At 39.1% G+C, this 17,153-nt stretch overlaps 1 protein-coding gene across 3 annotated transcripts in view; it reads right to left on the bottom strand.

The window, feature by feature from the left end:
- The window catches only part of slc6a15 (solute carrier family 6 member 15), a 43,969-nt gene that overhangs the window by 17,248 nt on the left and 9,568 nt on the right, over positions 1–17,153 (bottom strand). For 2 of the 3 annotated variants that reach the window (XM_043709692.2, XM_087997147.1), the window contains exons 2-5: positions 16,557–17,023; positions 15,643–15,800; positions 9,056–9,182; positions 7,892–8,073 (exon numbers count right to left, since the gene is read on the bottom strand). In XM_043709692.2, coding sequence (XP_043565627.1) covers positions 7,892–8,073; positions 9,056–9,182; positions 15,643–15,800; positions 16,557–16,848 — 759 coding nt within the window. In that variant the 5' untranslated portion in view covers positions 16,849–17,023. Of the gene's footprint in view, positions 1–7,891; positions 8,074–9,055; positions 9,183–15,642; positions 15,801–16,556; positions 17,027–17,153 lie in introns of all 3 variants that reach the window. The other variant, XM_043709691.2, reaches the window with a different exon arrangement.

Below are 17,153 nucleotides of genomic sequence, written 5' to 3'. Positions count from 1 at the left end.
CTGAGGTCATCTGATGGGATGATGGTACCTTTAAAGTTGGCTTGGAGCATGACTGAAAAAATGTCCACTTTGGTCACACTTGTCAACTTAGGTGGTCTTTTATTAGACACTGCTTGTGTAATGGAATCTCCAGCACCAGGTGGCAACAGACAGGGAGCACACTAGACAGGGCAGCTACAGCAGTTATACCCGGACCTCCACTGAGCAGGTAGCAACAATGAGGGAACGTAGCTGGAGCAGTCAAATTGACCCTCTCTGAAAAAGAGGGTGTCTTTGGGGAAGAAGGTCTCATAAGAAAAAGGAGCAGACAAGCAAAGGATTCCTCAAGCTGATGTGAACTATATTTTCATTCATGTGCAGACAGCAACTGCTTCCTGGATAACTTTAATTTCCCTTCATGTTTGTGATGACCTGATGCTTTTAGAATAATAAATCCATGCTTCATGATTTTTGGACTGTGTGTGTGCATTCAAGTCTTATGTTATATTTCATTTCAATAAGGAGTGTCAAAAATAGCTGTGCTGCCCTCACCATGCCACTAACTTTAGTCTCACTATACTAGTGCACTCTGGGAGGTCAAACTCAGTCCTTTCAGCTCTGCATGTCTAGTTACTCAATCATCTTTTTAGACTGATCTTCAACATTGTGTTGACCTCTGAATTTCTGCCGACTTATCTTCAAAATATATCTTTCTATTCTTTATTTTTTCTAGTGGTTTTTAAATGTTATGGCTTATTTTAAAAACATTGATAATGGATCACTGTCACAGTTTTATGTTGAATAAACATAGCCCTAGAAAGGACCAACGGTTTCACATCAGTAACTTATTTTTGGGAACAGCATGGTCTCTTCTAACATCTCCTAACCATAACAAAGGTCATCAAGAACAAGTGAAACCTAAGTCTGAGAATCTCCTTCGAACTTCTCTAATGACATTTTGAGAAATCCCAAAAATATCTACTCAGCCTCAGGAAACTGGAGCCAGTTCAGTTAATGTTAAATCAACTTATTTTATTATTTTCATTGAATGGCAACTTTGAAAAGTTAGCTTAGTTTAGGGCTGTTCACTATAGATGCATGAAGGATTCACTGCATTACAGACAGAAGTGTCTCTCTATAACCAAACTTTTTCATTTAAATGAAGTTCTCAGGTCTCCCAAGGTGTGTCTTATTTTAATAAATTCAATGCTCCTGAAATATCTTGGACATCTTTTTCCTGTGACTATGTTCGTTCCACAATTTTCAAAATATAAGTAATTAACAGGCGTATGACAGCAATCAAACCACTTTCCAGATATGGACTTCCACAAATGTTAATCTGAAGCGGTTCTAGTGGTGTTTGACACAATAGTCTTTTCAATATATCAAAAATGAACTACTCATTCATCTCAATGACATCCATTGGACATTGCTAGTTCACGCATAACAAGTAGTGCTCACCAAAGGTCAATGCTGGTGATGTTACAAGCATGTTTTTCTAAAATCACATAATTTATGGAGCTACAAGAAATATATTAAGTTACTGGTTGTTTTCAACCATAGAATTGTGAGGTACTTTAATACAGTGCCGAGAATAAAGGCAACTCTAAAGGTTGGACAGTGTAAATGGATACCAGACAATTGAAAGGTCTCCAAATTTGATCTTGTTTATTAGTGCAGCAAAATTATTGGGCTGGCTATGAAGAAAATCATAATTTAAAGGCGATCTATCTTCAATTATTTGGTTGACCTATGCTAAACAGAACATGAGTGCTATTGCAGGCAGGCAATACTTGAAAGGCTGCATGAGCTTAGGGTCGTTAATGGCTTGGATTCAGTGTATTAAAGGAAGATGGGATCGAGTTCTTTTTCAAGCTCCATTAGAGAACAGGGGGTGAGGGATGGGGGGGGGGGAATTCACAATTTTGAGATGACACCAAACTTAAGAGGTGTGGTAAACAAGTGGTATAAATCACCTGCAACAGGTTAGCAGAATGGGGAGACAAGTGGCAGATGGAATTTAATTCAGCCAAATGAAAGGTGATGCAATTTGGCAAAAGAGATCAGAAGAGGCGATCTCAGCTTAGTAAACAATTCTAAAAAGACTGCAGGAACAGAGGGACTTGTAGATGCATGCATATTGATTTTTCAAGGTGTAAGGAGGACATATGAAGAGAGTGGTTAGCACAGCATATAGAAGCTTGTCTTCATAAAGATAGGACGGAGTACAAAAACATGGCTATACTGAAATTGTATAGCCCTCTGGTTAGGATACAACTAGGCTGTAGCATCCAGGCTGATCATCGCACCTTGGGAAAGGTATGAAGCACCTTAATGGGTTGCAGAGGAGAAGACCAAACTTGTTATAGAGTTGGAGGGTTTTAGTTTCAAGGTTCAATTGGAAAGGTCAGTGTTTTCCTTGGAGACAGAGAGAATAGGGTAGATTGATAGAGATGTCCACAACTATAACAAGTTTCGACTGAATGTAAAAGGAAAAGCTCTTCCACATCGGCTAGTGGTCAAAGGTCTGGGACTCAAATAAGATTCTGGGCAAGGCACACAGGACAAGAAAAGGAAGAAAACTTTTTACATTTTTTCTAATCAAACTGTTTAGATATATTATTAAATGCATTTGGACCATAGGGCTCTTGAACCCAGGCCTCCTGGCCAGAGGCAGGGGCACTACCACAGTGCCACAAGAGTCCTTAGAGCAATTTTTCCACAGAGAGTGTTGATCACCTTAAAATCACTTCCAATCAGAGTGGCAGAAGCAGAAACAATCAATTATTTCAACAGGAAGTAAACCTGTAGGGCTATAGGAAAGGAGTGGATGAGTGGGACAAACTTGATAGCCCAGCTGGGAAATGGTAGAATTTCAATAGGCCAAATGGCTTCCTTCTGTGTCCCAAATGATGATGATCATGGCAGCAACAAAGCTGGGGACAATTCCTCAGCAATCATTTCCCCCCAACCGAAGTTGACATTCTTCAGGCATTACCTGGTGGGTGACTGGGTCCAAGGCATCTTCAAAGCAGATGATCCACCTCCAAGACCTGCCAGCTCATCAGAGGCTAGCAGCTCTCTATTACCAATGGCACTACCATGAGCAATGGCCACTGATAGCACTACTGTCACGTCTAGAAGTAGACTCATAACTGAAGGCTTTGAGGAATATAGGGAGGATCCAACAGTAAGGGAGTGGGTCTGTTTAAAAGGAAAGTGGGGTCTTCTCATATGGGTCTTCCTTGCCATATGATCGTCCCTTTGTTTGAAAAGAACTATCCAGGTAGTAAAGAATTCCTCCTTAGCTGCATGTTTGCTTTGCAGGACTTGTCTGGCAGTTTATACTCATGCATGACCCCTTCTGGCTGCTAGGTGAATACCAGCTACAATAGAATGAGGCCAGTTCAGGCTTCAATTTGCCTCCTTCTTCCCAAATCTTAATCAGGGTAGCTGAGACGACAGAACGGTCTCCACACTTCTCTTTCTCATCCCATTATACACCAGCCCCACAACACACCGTTCTCCTTGCCTAAATCAGGAGGGTGTATTTACAGTCCATCTATTCTTGCTACATTCTGAGATTACCCTGAAAGAAATCTGATGTAAAATAAGGGAGAGAATAACTGGTTATCTCAATTTCTCATCAATTTTAGGGTCTAGAAATCAGACAGCTCGTTTTTCATCTGTTTAAACATTTCTATAATTACAGGCATATTATTGAAACTGCATCTACATGAATATTTATAATATTGTTAGGGCAAGGAAGGGTGTTTTATTGATGTAGCACATTTTCCTCAGGGAGCTGAGTAAGAGCTAATTAATTCTGCAAGTAAATGAATAATGCAGCTTACTGTATAATACACATTGAAGTGCATTTGAGGGGGATAAGGAAGCACATTTCTAATAATGTCAGTCTTAAAGGCTGCTGTGTGGCTGGTTGTTCACTTAGTTTTAAATCACTCGACGCACGTTTAAAAGGAGTGGTAAATACAAGACGACCACTCTGGGTTTCGACTGAGCAAGCGGTTCAGCTCGATTTTCAAGAAAGTAAAACCCAAAAGACAAAACAGGAGCACTCGAAAGAAATTTTGTAGAAATTCCCAGAGACATGCACAAAAGAGTCATAAGTTTGGTGTTTTTGTAGACATATTCCCTTAACCTGTGTATGAAATGAGATTTACCAACTAATACATGCATGGTTAAAATTAATTTTTTTTAAAAATTATGAATTAAAAAGTTTCTTTTTAACTGGTCCAGCCATAAATTTGTCATATGCAGGAAATTGGGTGTATAATTAAATAAGCATCAGTGGAGTGATTTAGCAATACTGGACAGATGGCATCATTAATAGACTGACTAGACTGTGACCTTACAAGCAGACATCTGAGCTAATCTCATTTAAATCCAGCCTACTTCACTGTGTATGCTTTCACAGCCAGGTAACTCAGGAGCTTCTTTGAATCAAAACGGAACAGACAATTATGATCAGAATTATTGTTTTGAGGGGAAAATAAAACTTTGGAAATTTTAGAATCCAAATCCTTAGAAATGCTGGAAATACTCAACAGGTCTGGCAGCAGCTGTGGAGAATGACAGATGTTTGGAGGTCTGTGACTCAAATGCTGTCTGACCTGCTGAGTATTTCCAACATTTTCTGTTTTTACTTCAGATTTGCAATGTTTGCAGTATTTTGCTTTTGCCTTGAGAATGGCAAAGAAGGATTTTCAGGTGAATTAATAATTGGACTTTGCTGAGTTATTCGAATTATATTATAGATGAGAACAAGGAGCAAAATGAGCCCATACACTAGTTTAACAAAGATATTATTTAAGCAATTAAATACATTTTTTTCCGAAATCACAGACTTCCATCATGGTTTACTTTAAAAAATCATTATAAAGTCTGGATGTTAGAATACATATTGCAAATTATCTTTTTTTAAAATCAAAGTACCATGTGTAGCCAGGCTATCATGTATGTTATGACTTCCATATCTTTCTGTTAATTTGCTTCTTTGTGGTCTAATTGTCTTGTGTTTTATATTTTATAAATATTCATCCACCATGCTGCACAAAGTAATTCTTATCACACCCTCTAACCAACCACTTGCAAGGGAAAATAACTTTTAATAAAAAAAACAAACAGGATATTTTCTTATCCCCATGTACTGCCCCCTATATCCCCTTCAAAGAAAAGGCAAACACTGAATCGTCACACAAACCATAAATATATCTACCATTCCAGCTTCAATTCCCCTGCCTTAATTGATGTTCTGAACTTGGGATAGAGCCTTCCTTCCCCCCCACATTCCACAGACTTCATGATTGTCACACAATTACCTGTCACAGATGTTCAGAAACTCCACCATAATCAGAGACAAAATGCATTTTCAGGGGAAACATTCCAATCCTTTGAACTAGTGCACTGCTGGGACTCAGAACCATTAAAAAGTGATGCATTTCTTTTTTTCATGTAACACAGACTCCCTGAGGCATACGCGCTTGGGGATTTTGTCTCCATTGAATGAGCTTCTGATTTTAATTTAGTAAAGCTGCTGTCGGGTAATCAGAGAGACACACACACATACGAAAAGGTAAATTTTCATCTTCAATGCCAGTGTGATCAGTCGATGCGACCAAACGCCCATCCTCTGTAAAACTTCTCTTCCTTTTTTTTTTATTTGCCTGGTTTTCCCTCCAGGTGTTATTCCATGATGTTAAATGAAGGTAAAGGAATTGATCTAACTGAGTTTGGATGGGAGAAAGAGTGTGCTGGGGATGGTTGAGTGAGGGGTGGGTGTGATGGAGGGAGGAGCTGGATCTGTGAGTGTCTAGAACCAGGGTCACAGTCTCAGAATGAGGACCAACCCATTTAGGAAAGATAGGAGAATGAATTTCTTCACCCAGTTAGAATGATCTAAACCAGGGAGCTTTGACTGAGTATGTTGATGTCAGTGAGTATGTCAAAGACAGGAATTGATAGATTTCTAGTTACTCAGGATATCAAGCAAGTTACAGATAGAACTGGAAAATGTGTCTGTAGATGATCAGCCATGATCTAGAACGGTGAAAGAGACTTGAGAGGCTGAATGGTCTATTCCTGTTCCTAAGTCCTAGAGCCAAAGACACAATGGTGGTTTGGGGTCCAGAGGGAAAATAAGCAACCAGATGTCTTTGCTGCTGCCTAAAAACATTTCAGAGACACCTGGCTTATTTTAGTTGTTACCACCACATTCAAAGAAAGAAGGTGCACAATTGGTGAACTGATTGGCAGCTTGTCATTTGGTAAGGTGGAAAACCTGGCAGTACAGGTATCTCACAAGGGCATCCAGTTTAAGGAAAGCAATGGGAGCTAAATAGAACAGCAGATTTGAACAGCACGAAAAGCAACAAAGAGATGGACTTTATAGCAGCCTTTAAGGCTCAGAACTCTCAAGAGACTAAGAAAACCTGCGTGAAATGCTTCCCTTTAAAGGATACCAAATAAATAGTGTTACAATAGACTCTTCCTGACTTACGTCATCTATGGTTTATGGGCAGATTAAGAAAATACGAGCAGTCGCTGGGTAGTGAATGGGTTCCATGCTGAAATCCATTTGCATGTAAGTTTATTTACAAGTTGGAGCACAATTCAGGGTAATAGAGAACAACTGTTCATAAGTAAGGAAACATCCATATATCACATCTTTAAACTTTAAAACCATGTCACATTTGTGAAAATGGGCATTTGTGAGTCAGATGTTTACAAATTGGGGAGATCTTCTAATCCAACAGTGCAAATTAAAACATAATGGTAAGGGTTCATATCATTTGACTTCTTCTTAAATACTTTAATTACTTTTCTCTCTGCTTGCATCTAGAGTTATAAATTATAATGTACTGACATGAACATTGATTCCACTTTTCTGGGATGCTGGAAAATTACTGTTTGAAATACAGAAATAAGAAAGGTACATTATTTTGATGGACACTTTTGTACCATGTTCTATGAGACAAACAGAAAAACAGCTTGGAAGTAGAAGAAGCTAAAGTCAAACATTTGATTCAGGAAACTAGAAATGTTAAAGTAGGGTTATATCATGACCCCAAGAGCCGAAGCTGCAGCTGAGGTATTCTAAGTAAACAAAACACATAGTAACATCAATTCTTGTTCGTGAAGTCTGGAATGATAAGATAGTGGTCAAGTTTACATGCCATCTTTATTGTCATTCAAATTAAAATGGATCTGTGATTTAGTAACAAGACAATGAGAAGAAGCTGTAAAATTACCAAGGGTAGTAGGGTACAAATAGTATGTGGCTTCAGCAACTCTTCCATTTCAGTGTAACAATTGCTCGATGCCTCCTGTGATGAAATTTTGTGTAATTCATCCCAGGTTGAAACCAAGAACCTACCATAAACTGATTGAAGCATGATGTTGTGACTTTTTTTTGCTAACTGCATTTTCTGAGCCCAGGTCATGAACAGTCAGGAAAAGAGTTTTTTTTCACCGTTTGGCTAGATTGTGTCAAAAACACATCACATCAACGTGAAAGGTTTGAATTTGAAGTATGTTTTGGATTGATTAATTCTCTGTTAAGAAATAGGGAAATATTCTTGTTCCAAAGATCAAAAAATTTAACCAGTTTCACAATTCTGTGTGTTAAATGAAGTCTGGATTCTTACGAGTAATGACTAAACATAGGCAGTGCTCTGAATCAAGCACAATGAGGTAATCTGTATGTCTCTTAAGCAAGCCTCAAAATTTTCAGGCCTGTAATTTCTATTTGAGAATAAATGAGTAAATATAATTTCTCATACTTCCAAATGTGACCAGAAATAAGTTGGATCACTGCAAAAATAGGTAGATCGGAGACAATCTGGAAAAAGATGGAAATCTTAATACTGACAGAGTCAAGAAAAGCACTAACCTTTCCTGAAGATTGAATGCCTTTGATCATGGCAAGACAAACCATAAGCCAGGCTATGAAGAGGCAGATAGTCATTTTCCAATTCAGACCCCCACTCTCTGAGATAGAGTTAGATATATCCAGCGCCTCTCGGTACCAGAAATATGTAGTGGCAGAGCTTTTCTCACATTCAGGCACAACAACTGAAAAGACAGGAAGATATCCACATTTGTTCAAAAGAGTCATAAAGGTGTACAACTCGGAAACAGACCCTTCGGTCCAAATCTTCCATGTCGATCAGATATCCGAACCTATTCTAGTCCCATTTGCCAGCACTTGAGCCATATTCCTCTAAACCCTTCCTATTCATATACCCAATTAGATGCCTTTTAAATGATGTAATTGTATTAGCCTCTACCACTTCCTATGGCAGCTCATTTAATACAGGCACCACCCTTTGTATGAAGAAGTTGCCCCTTAGGTCCCTTTTAAATCTTTCCCTTTTCACCCTAAATCTATGCCCGCTAGTCTGGACTCCCCCATCCCAGGGAAAAGAGTTTGCCTATTTCCCCTATCCATGCCCCTCATGATTTTATAAACCACTATAAAGTAACCCTCAACCTCTAATGCTCCCAGGAAAACAGCCCCAGCCTTTTCAACCTCTCCCTATAGTTCAAATCTTCCAACCCTAGCAACATGCGTGGAAATTTTTTCTGAACACAATGTCATCTCCTAACAGTAGGATATTATTCAGCCCACTGTGTTTGTTCAAGCTCTTCAAATGAGAAATGTTAACTAGAGCCAATCTCCTACTTTTATCCCATCATCCTTGAACACATGTCCAAATAATCATCCAATCCTCTCTTCAAAGCCTCTAATGAACCTGCCTCCACCACAGTTTCAGGCAGTGTTTTCCATATCCTAACTACTTGCTACCTTTTCTCATGTTGTAGACATGATATGGAGGTGCTGGCATTGGACATGGGTGGACAAGGTCAGAAGTCACACGACACCAGGTATAGTCCAACAAGTTGATTTGAAATCACAGGTTTTTGGAGCATTGCCCCTTCATCAGATGACCTGACAAAGGAGCAGCGCTCCAAAACCTTGTGATTTCAGTGTGACCTCTGACCTTTTCTCACATCACCTTTGCTGTTTTTGCACAAAGTTTTGTTGGATACTCACAGGTCTGGCTGCCATTTTTTTCCAAGGGACATTGATCCCAGGGCAATGGATGCTGAAAGGACTTTGACAAATAAAAGAAGCTCCATCCAATAATAACATTATAGTACAGAGCGACAAAGAAGCACACCTACAATGAAAACAACAAGAAGTATTTTATAATCCTTTCACTGGCCTGAATACAAGACATCCCACTGATTTTTTCTTATTAACAATATTTTCAAAAAATTCCTTTCCATTTAGACCAATTATAATCTGCAAATCATGCTGTGCTGAAATAGCATTTAATTGTAGACATCAAATTCCTTTCATTGCATAGTTAACACTGTTGGAGATTTGATATGAATGCATTCAATTAACGCATTCTATGTTATTCCAATTTTCTGGGTTGAAAGTTATTCGAACCTGTCAAGTTTGTAGCTGAGTCATGACCATCAAATCTTTGAATATGTTTTCTACCCTATAACTTTCAATGATTGAAAAGAAATTTCCGAAGTAATTTGTTTCACTTGTTTAATGACGAGTCACTGACGGAAGAAGGACAGCAATTGTATTAGCTTGAATCAGATCTCACATGTTTAAGTGTAGAAAAGCAATAAGAATTCTATGGGTCTTATGCTTTTTAATCAAATGTGATTCATTGAATAAGTCAGTGTGGAAGTGTGAAAATAAAGCTGGGTTGTGTCAGTATAGATGAAATTGGTGCTGTGTATTGTGTATATGAAGGACCACTAAGAGAATGAAGTAGCAATACAGATTTAACAGGAATCTCCAATTTGTATCCCTTCTGTAACTAAGATCTTGGGAAACATTAAATTTCCTTCCCCTGTCATTGTAACAAACATGCACGCTTAAAAATAATTCATTCTGTCGTTGTCAATGGCACATATTTCCTAATTAAGTTCAGGATTTACAGCAAAACAAAAGCCGTCTGGCCGGTAATTGACCTCTTGATCTGTGTCATACAATAAGTTTCTAATTGATCAGGAAGGCATGAAGAATCAAAGCCATAATTTTTCCTTAAAGGTACATACAGAACTCTCAATATTTATTTGATCTTGGAAGAAAATGTTGGAGTCCAAACGTTTTTTGGACTTTTCAGGCAAGGAACTTACAGATTTTCTTGACGTTCTGCAGAAATTAACTGCAAGATGATTAACATTTTTTCAATATTTTTCTCATTTCAAACTTTGTTCAGGATTCAGTTGACCTGTTAGGCAGGGAAGCAAATGCCATGTAATGTGAGCATTCTGACCAGACAGGAGAGGGCCAAGTTGGACATCATGAGGAACTTAATTATGAGAGTCAAACTGGAGGAGTCAGCCCATTTCTTTAACATTCTTTCACAGGATGTGGGCATAACCTGTTAGACCACCATTTATCAACGACAGCTCACTGTCAGTGAAAAAGAGGTGATAAACAATGGGAGTCTGTGCCAAAATGTGCTTGTTAGAATTGAAGAAGAGTCCTATTTCTCCTATCTCCATGATGCGGAGGTGCCGGTGTTGGACTGGGATGGACAAAGTTAAAAATCACACAAAACCAGGTTATACTCCAACAGGTTTATTTGGAAGTACGAGTGTTCAGAGTGCTGCTCCTTCATCAGGTAGCTAGTGGGGCAGGATCATAAGACACAGAACTTATTGCAAAAGATCAGTGCCACGCAATTAAAACGATATATTGAACAAGCCTAGATTATTGTTATGTCTTTCATCTTTTAGAATGAGCATTGCAAGTTTCAGTTCATTAATACTTAAATCCCAGAACTTCTTTTAAGTCACATTCTTGAGATAACTTAAGGTTATCTAGGTTTATTCAATATATCGTTTTAATTGCATGACACTGATCTTTTGCTCTCAATTCTGTGTCTTATGATCCTGCTCCACTAGTTATCTGATGAAGAAGCAGCGCTCTGAAAGCTAGTACTTCTAAATAAATCTGTTGGACTATAACCTGGTGTTGTGATTTTTAACTTTCTCCTTTCTCCTGCAGTGCAATGAAAATACCTGCCTCAGGCATCTCACCTCCTTTTAATTTCAAGGTTCCTGAGATACAGAATTCATGGCAAAAAAAAACAATCAGGTGAAATGGAAGCAGATGTACTCCTCACCCAACTCCATTAAAAGCAGAAGTGGAACAGCTCAGTCTGGATTTGAGAATTTAAAAGCTTTTTATCTTCCCACCCACCTTTCGAAAGTTAAAATTTGTTAAGTTGCACACAGCTGTACTTCAACAGCAAAACAATACTGCTTCCTGCCTTTCACATGAATTCATCATTTCAAGAAATGCATGAATATACCTGGATTACTGATTTATGGTTCTGAAATTAATTAAACTAGATTTTTATTGCAACCAAAAATGGAAGATTTTCCCGTTGGAATGGTTGGGTCATGGCTTTCTTGAAGCTGTAAATAGTGAAGCTCAATAATTATATCTGTTTAGCTATGCCTTAAAAATTTTAAAATGCAGAAAATACGGGAGGGGGGGGGGGCGTATGAGAGACAGTAACCCAGATTATAGACAGTCAAGGATATTGGGAGTGTGGTTCTAGAGTCTGGGGCTCCAGGATTGGGAATATTGGTGATGGGTTCCTGGGTTTGGAAGTAAAGGGACTCGGGTATGGAATTTATGGAACCAAAATCTGGAAGCAGTGGGAGGATGCTCTGAAGCTGAATTGTATTGGAATACTGACTTGTGATCTTGGATGTAATGTAATTGAGTGTGAAAGCATGGAAGAGGATCTTTGCAGTAAGATTCTGGGAAGTGGGGGTGACTGAGAAGTCACTGTGAACTTTCCAGTGCCTGGGATCAATGGGAAGAGCATGCTGACCTTATATCAATTAATAAAGTAGCAACATTTTATATATACACACTGACATAAAATCAACAAATAAAGTATACAAGCTCTAAATGCTCAGGAAACTTTTAATGACAACCTGCCCCTGCTTGTAGCATGGCTCATTGCCACACTCCTTTATAACCATGACCTGTACTACCTCAAGGTTCCTTAAAGTACTTCAAATACTTTTACTTTTAAATAAAACAACATTACAAATGACTTGAATAAATTAATGCTGACTCCTAGGTCACAGCTAAGAATGTACCAATCTGCTATTCCTTGAAAATAGGGAAAGGGGGATGTGGAAACAGCAAAACTTCAAATCAGAGCTTGACCTTCATATGTTTCAGCCAAATGCAAGCAGTGCAAACTGTATTTCAGGTTACCGGGGCTTAAGCGAGTCACACAAGAAGGAGAAATCCATCAGATGAAACTAGAAGAAATAGGGAAGTTTAAGCAAGAAAGCTTGAGAATTATTCTGCTTTGCATTCAGGACCTTGTTTCTATCTGTCACCTTTGATACATTATGAATGGCCCCTGATAATTCTCATAATGGTACAGTAAAACTGCAATGCTGATAACGAATGTAAAAATGAAGTCTCTGATGAATGGTAAATTCGGCTCTGTTTCTGATATCATTATGCAACAATCTTGAGGAACCGCAGAGTGAGAAAGTGAAGTCTTGGCCCCTCCCATCCCTGGAGAAAAAAAGGGAGAAGTTAGATATTTAAAGCAAAACCTCAAAGGCTCTGGGGTGAAAGTGCTATAGCACACACTGACTTGTGTCAAAGTTACTGCTAAATTCACTCCACTCTGTCAACAACGTCCTAGGTTGGATTTTATCAGCCCCTCGGGGATGAGCTGTGAGGTAAGAAGTCAGGCAAATCTTAGAAAACAGCACGTGGTGAAGGCATCATATTCCTACTGCTTTGCCATCTTTCCATTGGTGGGAAAGGTGGCATTTGGTCTGTCCATTCAAGGCCTATTTAAGTAAATAATTAGGGTCTCTTCCTTCCCCCAGTGGCATCTTGCAAGCATCCAGGTTTCCTCTATCATGTGCAGCAAGTGCCATATACACTCTGGCAGCTGTCTCTGGGAAGGTACTGTCTTCCTTTGCTGGCTAAGCATTGCCAACATTCAGCAACCCCATAAACCTCCAGGAGTCTGCATGATTTGCCCCAGTAATCTCCAGACAACACAAAACCATTGATGCACCCTTATCCTGGAGATGTAATCCCAGCAATGGCCACCATTAGTAGTGGCAGCACTGACGCTGCTGAGCTGTTGGCCTTCTGGTTGGGCAGCAACTCTTGGGGGCGATATGCCATCTTTAACAGGTAGAGCGGGTCACTGACAGGGTGTGAGCCAGGCTCCAGACTGACTGCCAAAACAGATTTTCCCCTCCTCCTCCACCCCTTTTCAGCTCCACTGATGGGACCTCTGATGACTCCATAAAATTCAGTCCCAAGCTTGAAGCTTTGACTGAACAAAGTTGGTTTGGACCACGACCACAACAAGCATTTCTTTGCAGAACAAACAGAATTAAACCTGTTTTGTTCCATGCTGTAAACAAATTTTTCCTCCCCCCAAAAATATCAAAGATGATATATTTAATACCAATACTTTTGATGAATTATAGTTCATAAAATAACTAATTCTCTTTTTTCAAATGGACACAAGACTCATGCATTAAACATCTGGTTGAGAAACAGACTTTGCAGAGAAGCTCAGGGTTATGGGCTTACAGTCCCACTTCCCATTTGTGCAATTTTCTTTCATACATTAATTCTCATTATTGTTTAAAATTGGTCTCTTGAAGTTCAAGACTTTGAAAAAACTCATTTCCCCTCAATCAGTGGTATTTTATAGAAAAACAGAGGCAGCCAATTGGAATATAGGAAAATTTTCATTGGGCGACAAGCAGAACTTAAAAATGCTCAGAGGGCAGGATTTTTCTCGCTCCTGTCACACAGTTACACAATGCTCTCGATGGTTTCCACCTCTCACTTGTGGGACAAGTCTTACCTCAGAGAGCTGCCAGTTGATCCGATTGGTCAGCAACTCTGTAGCCCAGACAACATGGTCAGTTAGTTCAGTTGACTGGATAGATGCTTTGCAATGTGGAGTGATATCAACACTGTCTGAGGTTACCATGAATATCTCTCCTTCTCAACCGCTCCCCTTGTCCGGGGCACGGTGTCTCGCAGGTTAAAACATCACCAGTCATCTCTCTTTAATGAGAGAGCAGTCCTATGATTTGGTAAGGCTATGGTTACTTTACCTTTAATCCAATCAGCACCTGTAATAGTCATGACCATGACTGGGACTACAATAATTTGCCAAATTCTAAAATCCCAGAGCCCAGGAATCAGATACAAGCTGGAGAGAAAAGGTGAGTGCAAGAGCACTGGAAGTATCAAAGCAGGTGTCAGCAATGCGAGTGATTACCCACAGGAGGCAGACATTAGCAGAAGGGGAGAGTGTTGACATGCCTTTCCACCCCCAATGTGTGAGCAGGCTGACCTGCTAGGCTGTATTCCTACCCGTGAACCCCTCCAGCCGCCTTCAAAATTGAGGGTGGGTGAGATGCAGCCATTAAGTGTCTAATAATTGCAGTGGATCAAAGGCAGAATGTTATGTCCCCTCCCCCCACCAACATCCTCCACTTCCACCCCCCCAATCATCCCACCCTGCGTTTTCAGTTGAGGAAGTTGGTAAAATTCCCCTCTGCTCTCATCACTGCCCTCCCACCTGGCTTCAATCTAATCCCAACTGGATGCAGAGCAGTGGATGAAGACAACCTGCCCTTGTCCCATAAAATATGCCAATTGAACAACCACTAATGTGTTAAATAACTTATTAACGCATTCAATTTGCCTCCCACTCTTTCCTTCTTGCTCTTGATTCTCTCATTTGCTGGTTTTCACTTCCTGCCTTTGTCCCGGTCACTGAATTGCCAACTCGCTGCCTCTTTCCTGCTCGCCACCCCTTCCTGGTGACTGCTTTCCTCTCCCATTCCTTTTTGTTTACTGTCACTTTCTCCTGAATCCTGGCTGTGAGTAAGGGTTCAAGAAGTGAGTGGGGTGAGGGGGTGGTGCAAGATGGGAGAAAGTTAGGGAGGGATTGAGAATGTCAAATAGGAGGACCAGCAAGTATGAGAGAGACAGTTGCTAGGGAGATGGTGAGCGGGTCATAGAAAAGATAATTGTCTGCATAGAGACTTTGAATTTTTATTTGGCGGCAACAACAGTGAAGCTGCTACAAAAATGCAATGCATTTCACATCAGAAGAGTTGCCAATGGAAGGCCAAATATATAGCGAATTGTCCAAATGGCCTGACTCCACATCTCTGCAGCTAATTGCCTTGGCGCACTTTTAACCAATATTGTACAGAGAGTTAGCCATTAAATTAAAGCTTATAATTACACGTACAGTGAGTTTTAATTATACTTGCTGCTGATCTGTAATTTTCAAATAACTGTAAGAAATGCTGAGATTTTTTGTTCCTTTAAAATAGCTCAAAGGTGCAATGTTTGCTATTAATTCCAATGTTTGATGAATCAGTTTAAAACACCAATATTTCAATCATCTCTTTTGATGCTCTAAAAATGCTCATGTGATTGGATCAGAACAAAGCAACCTTTCTGTCCAATTAGAGACAAATTGGAAACGTGGGGAAATTAAATTACTTCCTCAGGCATCATTCACTAATTCTTTGTGACCTTGCAAGATAAAACATTTAAAAACATACAATGCAGCTTGAAAATCCAATTCCTCCAAGTCTGGGGCTGATGAAATTCCATACACCAATACTGCCACGTCGGATCCTTTGGCCCACAGCAAGCTCCAAGAAAAACAGTGGGATCCCAATAATGAGCAGTAAAAGCAAATAAGGCATGAGGTAGGCACCTAAAAAAGACAGAAAATGGTTTTAGAATAAACTAACATTTTTGTACAGTTGTTTTAACTAATACAGGGGCATGCGCAATTTGGACTGAAGGGCCTGTTTCTATGCTTTACACCACCATGACTTCATTCAATACAAAGTCGTAAAGATTTGTGATATATTTATTGTTTATGAAACACCTGAATTTTGATTCATCAATTTTGTGGCATACTTTTCAAACTGGTGGACGTTAATTATATTGAGATCATATTTTCATGCTTTTGTTTCAAACAGATGCACTTTAATCAATATTTTTAAAAATCATTTTACTTTACTGCACTAAGAAAGATATATTCATTCAATCTGTTTTTTTAAACTATGTGTATAAAACTTCATAAATGTGCAAGTCAGCCTCAGAGCTCAAAACAGAGCATGCCAGTGTCACTACACAATAAATGAGCTTCATGATACACTTCTGCTTGAACCGATCACAAAACTCCAAATTAATAGACATGGCTGCGCATAAATTTGAGAATGGAATGCAAACAATAATCCTTCAAGTCATAAGAAAAGTAATTATACTTAATTATAAAATAACATAATCAGTTTCCTCATTTTCAAACACAGCACCCACTGGTCACGGTAATTACAAAATTTTGAAAACTACAAAAGAATTAAAATGATACAAACTAATCCTGTCTTAATTAAGGAGAGCATTGAGTTATTGCTCAATGCGTGTTCTAGCTCTAAGGAGAATATTTTGGTTGTTGTGCACTTACCTCCACCATTTTTTTGGCATAAATATGGGAATCGCCATACGTTGCCTAAGCCAACTGAGAATCCAACTTGTGCCAGAATATACTGAAGTTTGCTATTCCAGGCTGGCCTTTCTTCTTCAATATCAGATCCTTCTTCAATGTCCACATCTTTGTCAGTTTGGGAGTCATCTACATATAATGCACTCTTTTTAAATTGATCATCATTCATGTCCTCATTGGAAAGAAGGTCCTTGACAGACTCTGTGACATCTTCATCAAGTTCCCTCTTTGCAACTTTGCTATTTTTAGGCATTGGAAATGCTAGATCACTGATTCTGTAACACTGTACGAAAGTCTAGCAGCAATACATTCAGTCAAATGTAACTTGATGCAAAGAAACAAGCAGTGATACCAACAGACAAGCTGATGAATAGTTATTGAAGTCCTGAGATGATGTGAGTCTGACAGAATATTCCGTAGTTCAAAATCTGCTGAAGAAAAACATTCATACTTCATCACTAGTAGAACAAATATTAGAAGCAAGTTTATTCAGCTTTTTAAAGATCTGTTGTTTTATTCTATAACTTGTCTTATTATTCAGAACCGCCCGCAAAGAAA

The sequence above is a fragment of the Chiloscyllium plagiosum genome, unplaced genomic scaffold (assembly GCF_037043375.1).
Source record: "Chiloscyllium plagiosum isolate Xiang-an unplaced genomic scaffold, Cpla_swu_hap1 HiC_scaffold_19, whole genome shotgun sequence".
NCBI classification, from domain to species: Eukaryota; Metazoa; Chordata; class Chondrichthyes; order Orectolobiformes; family Hemiscylliidae; genus Chiloscyllium; species Chiloscyllium plagiosum.
This window is presented reverse-complemented; position numbering and strand designations above follow the sequence as displayed.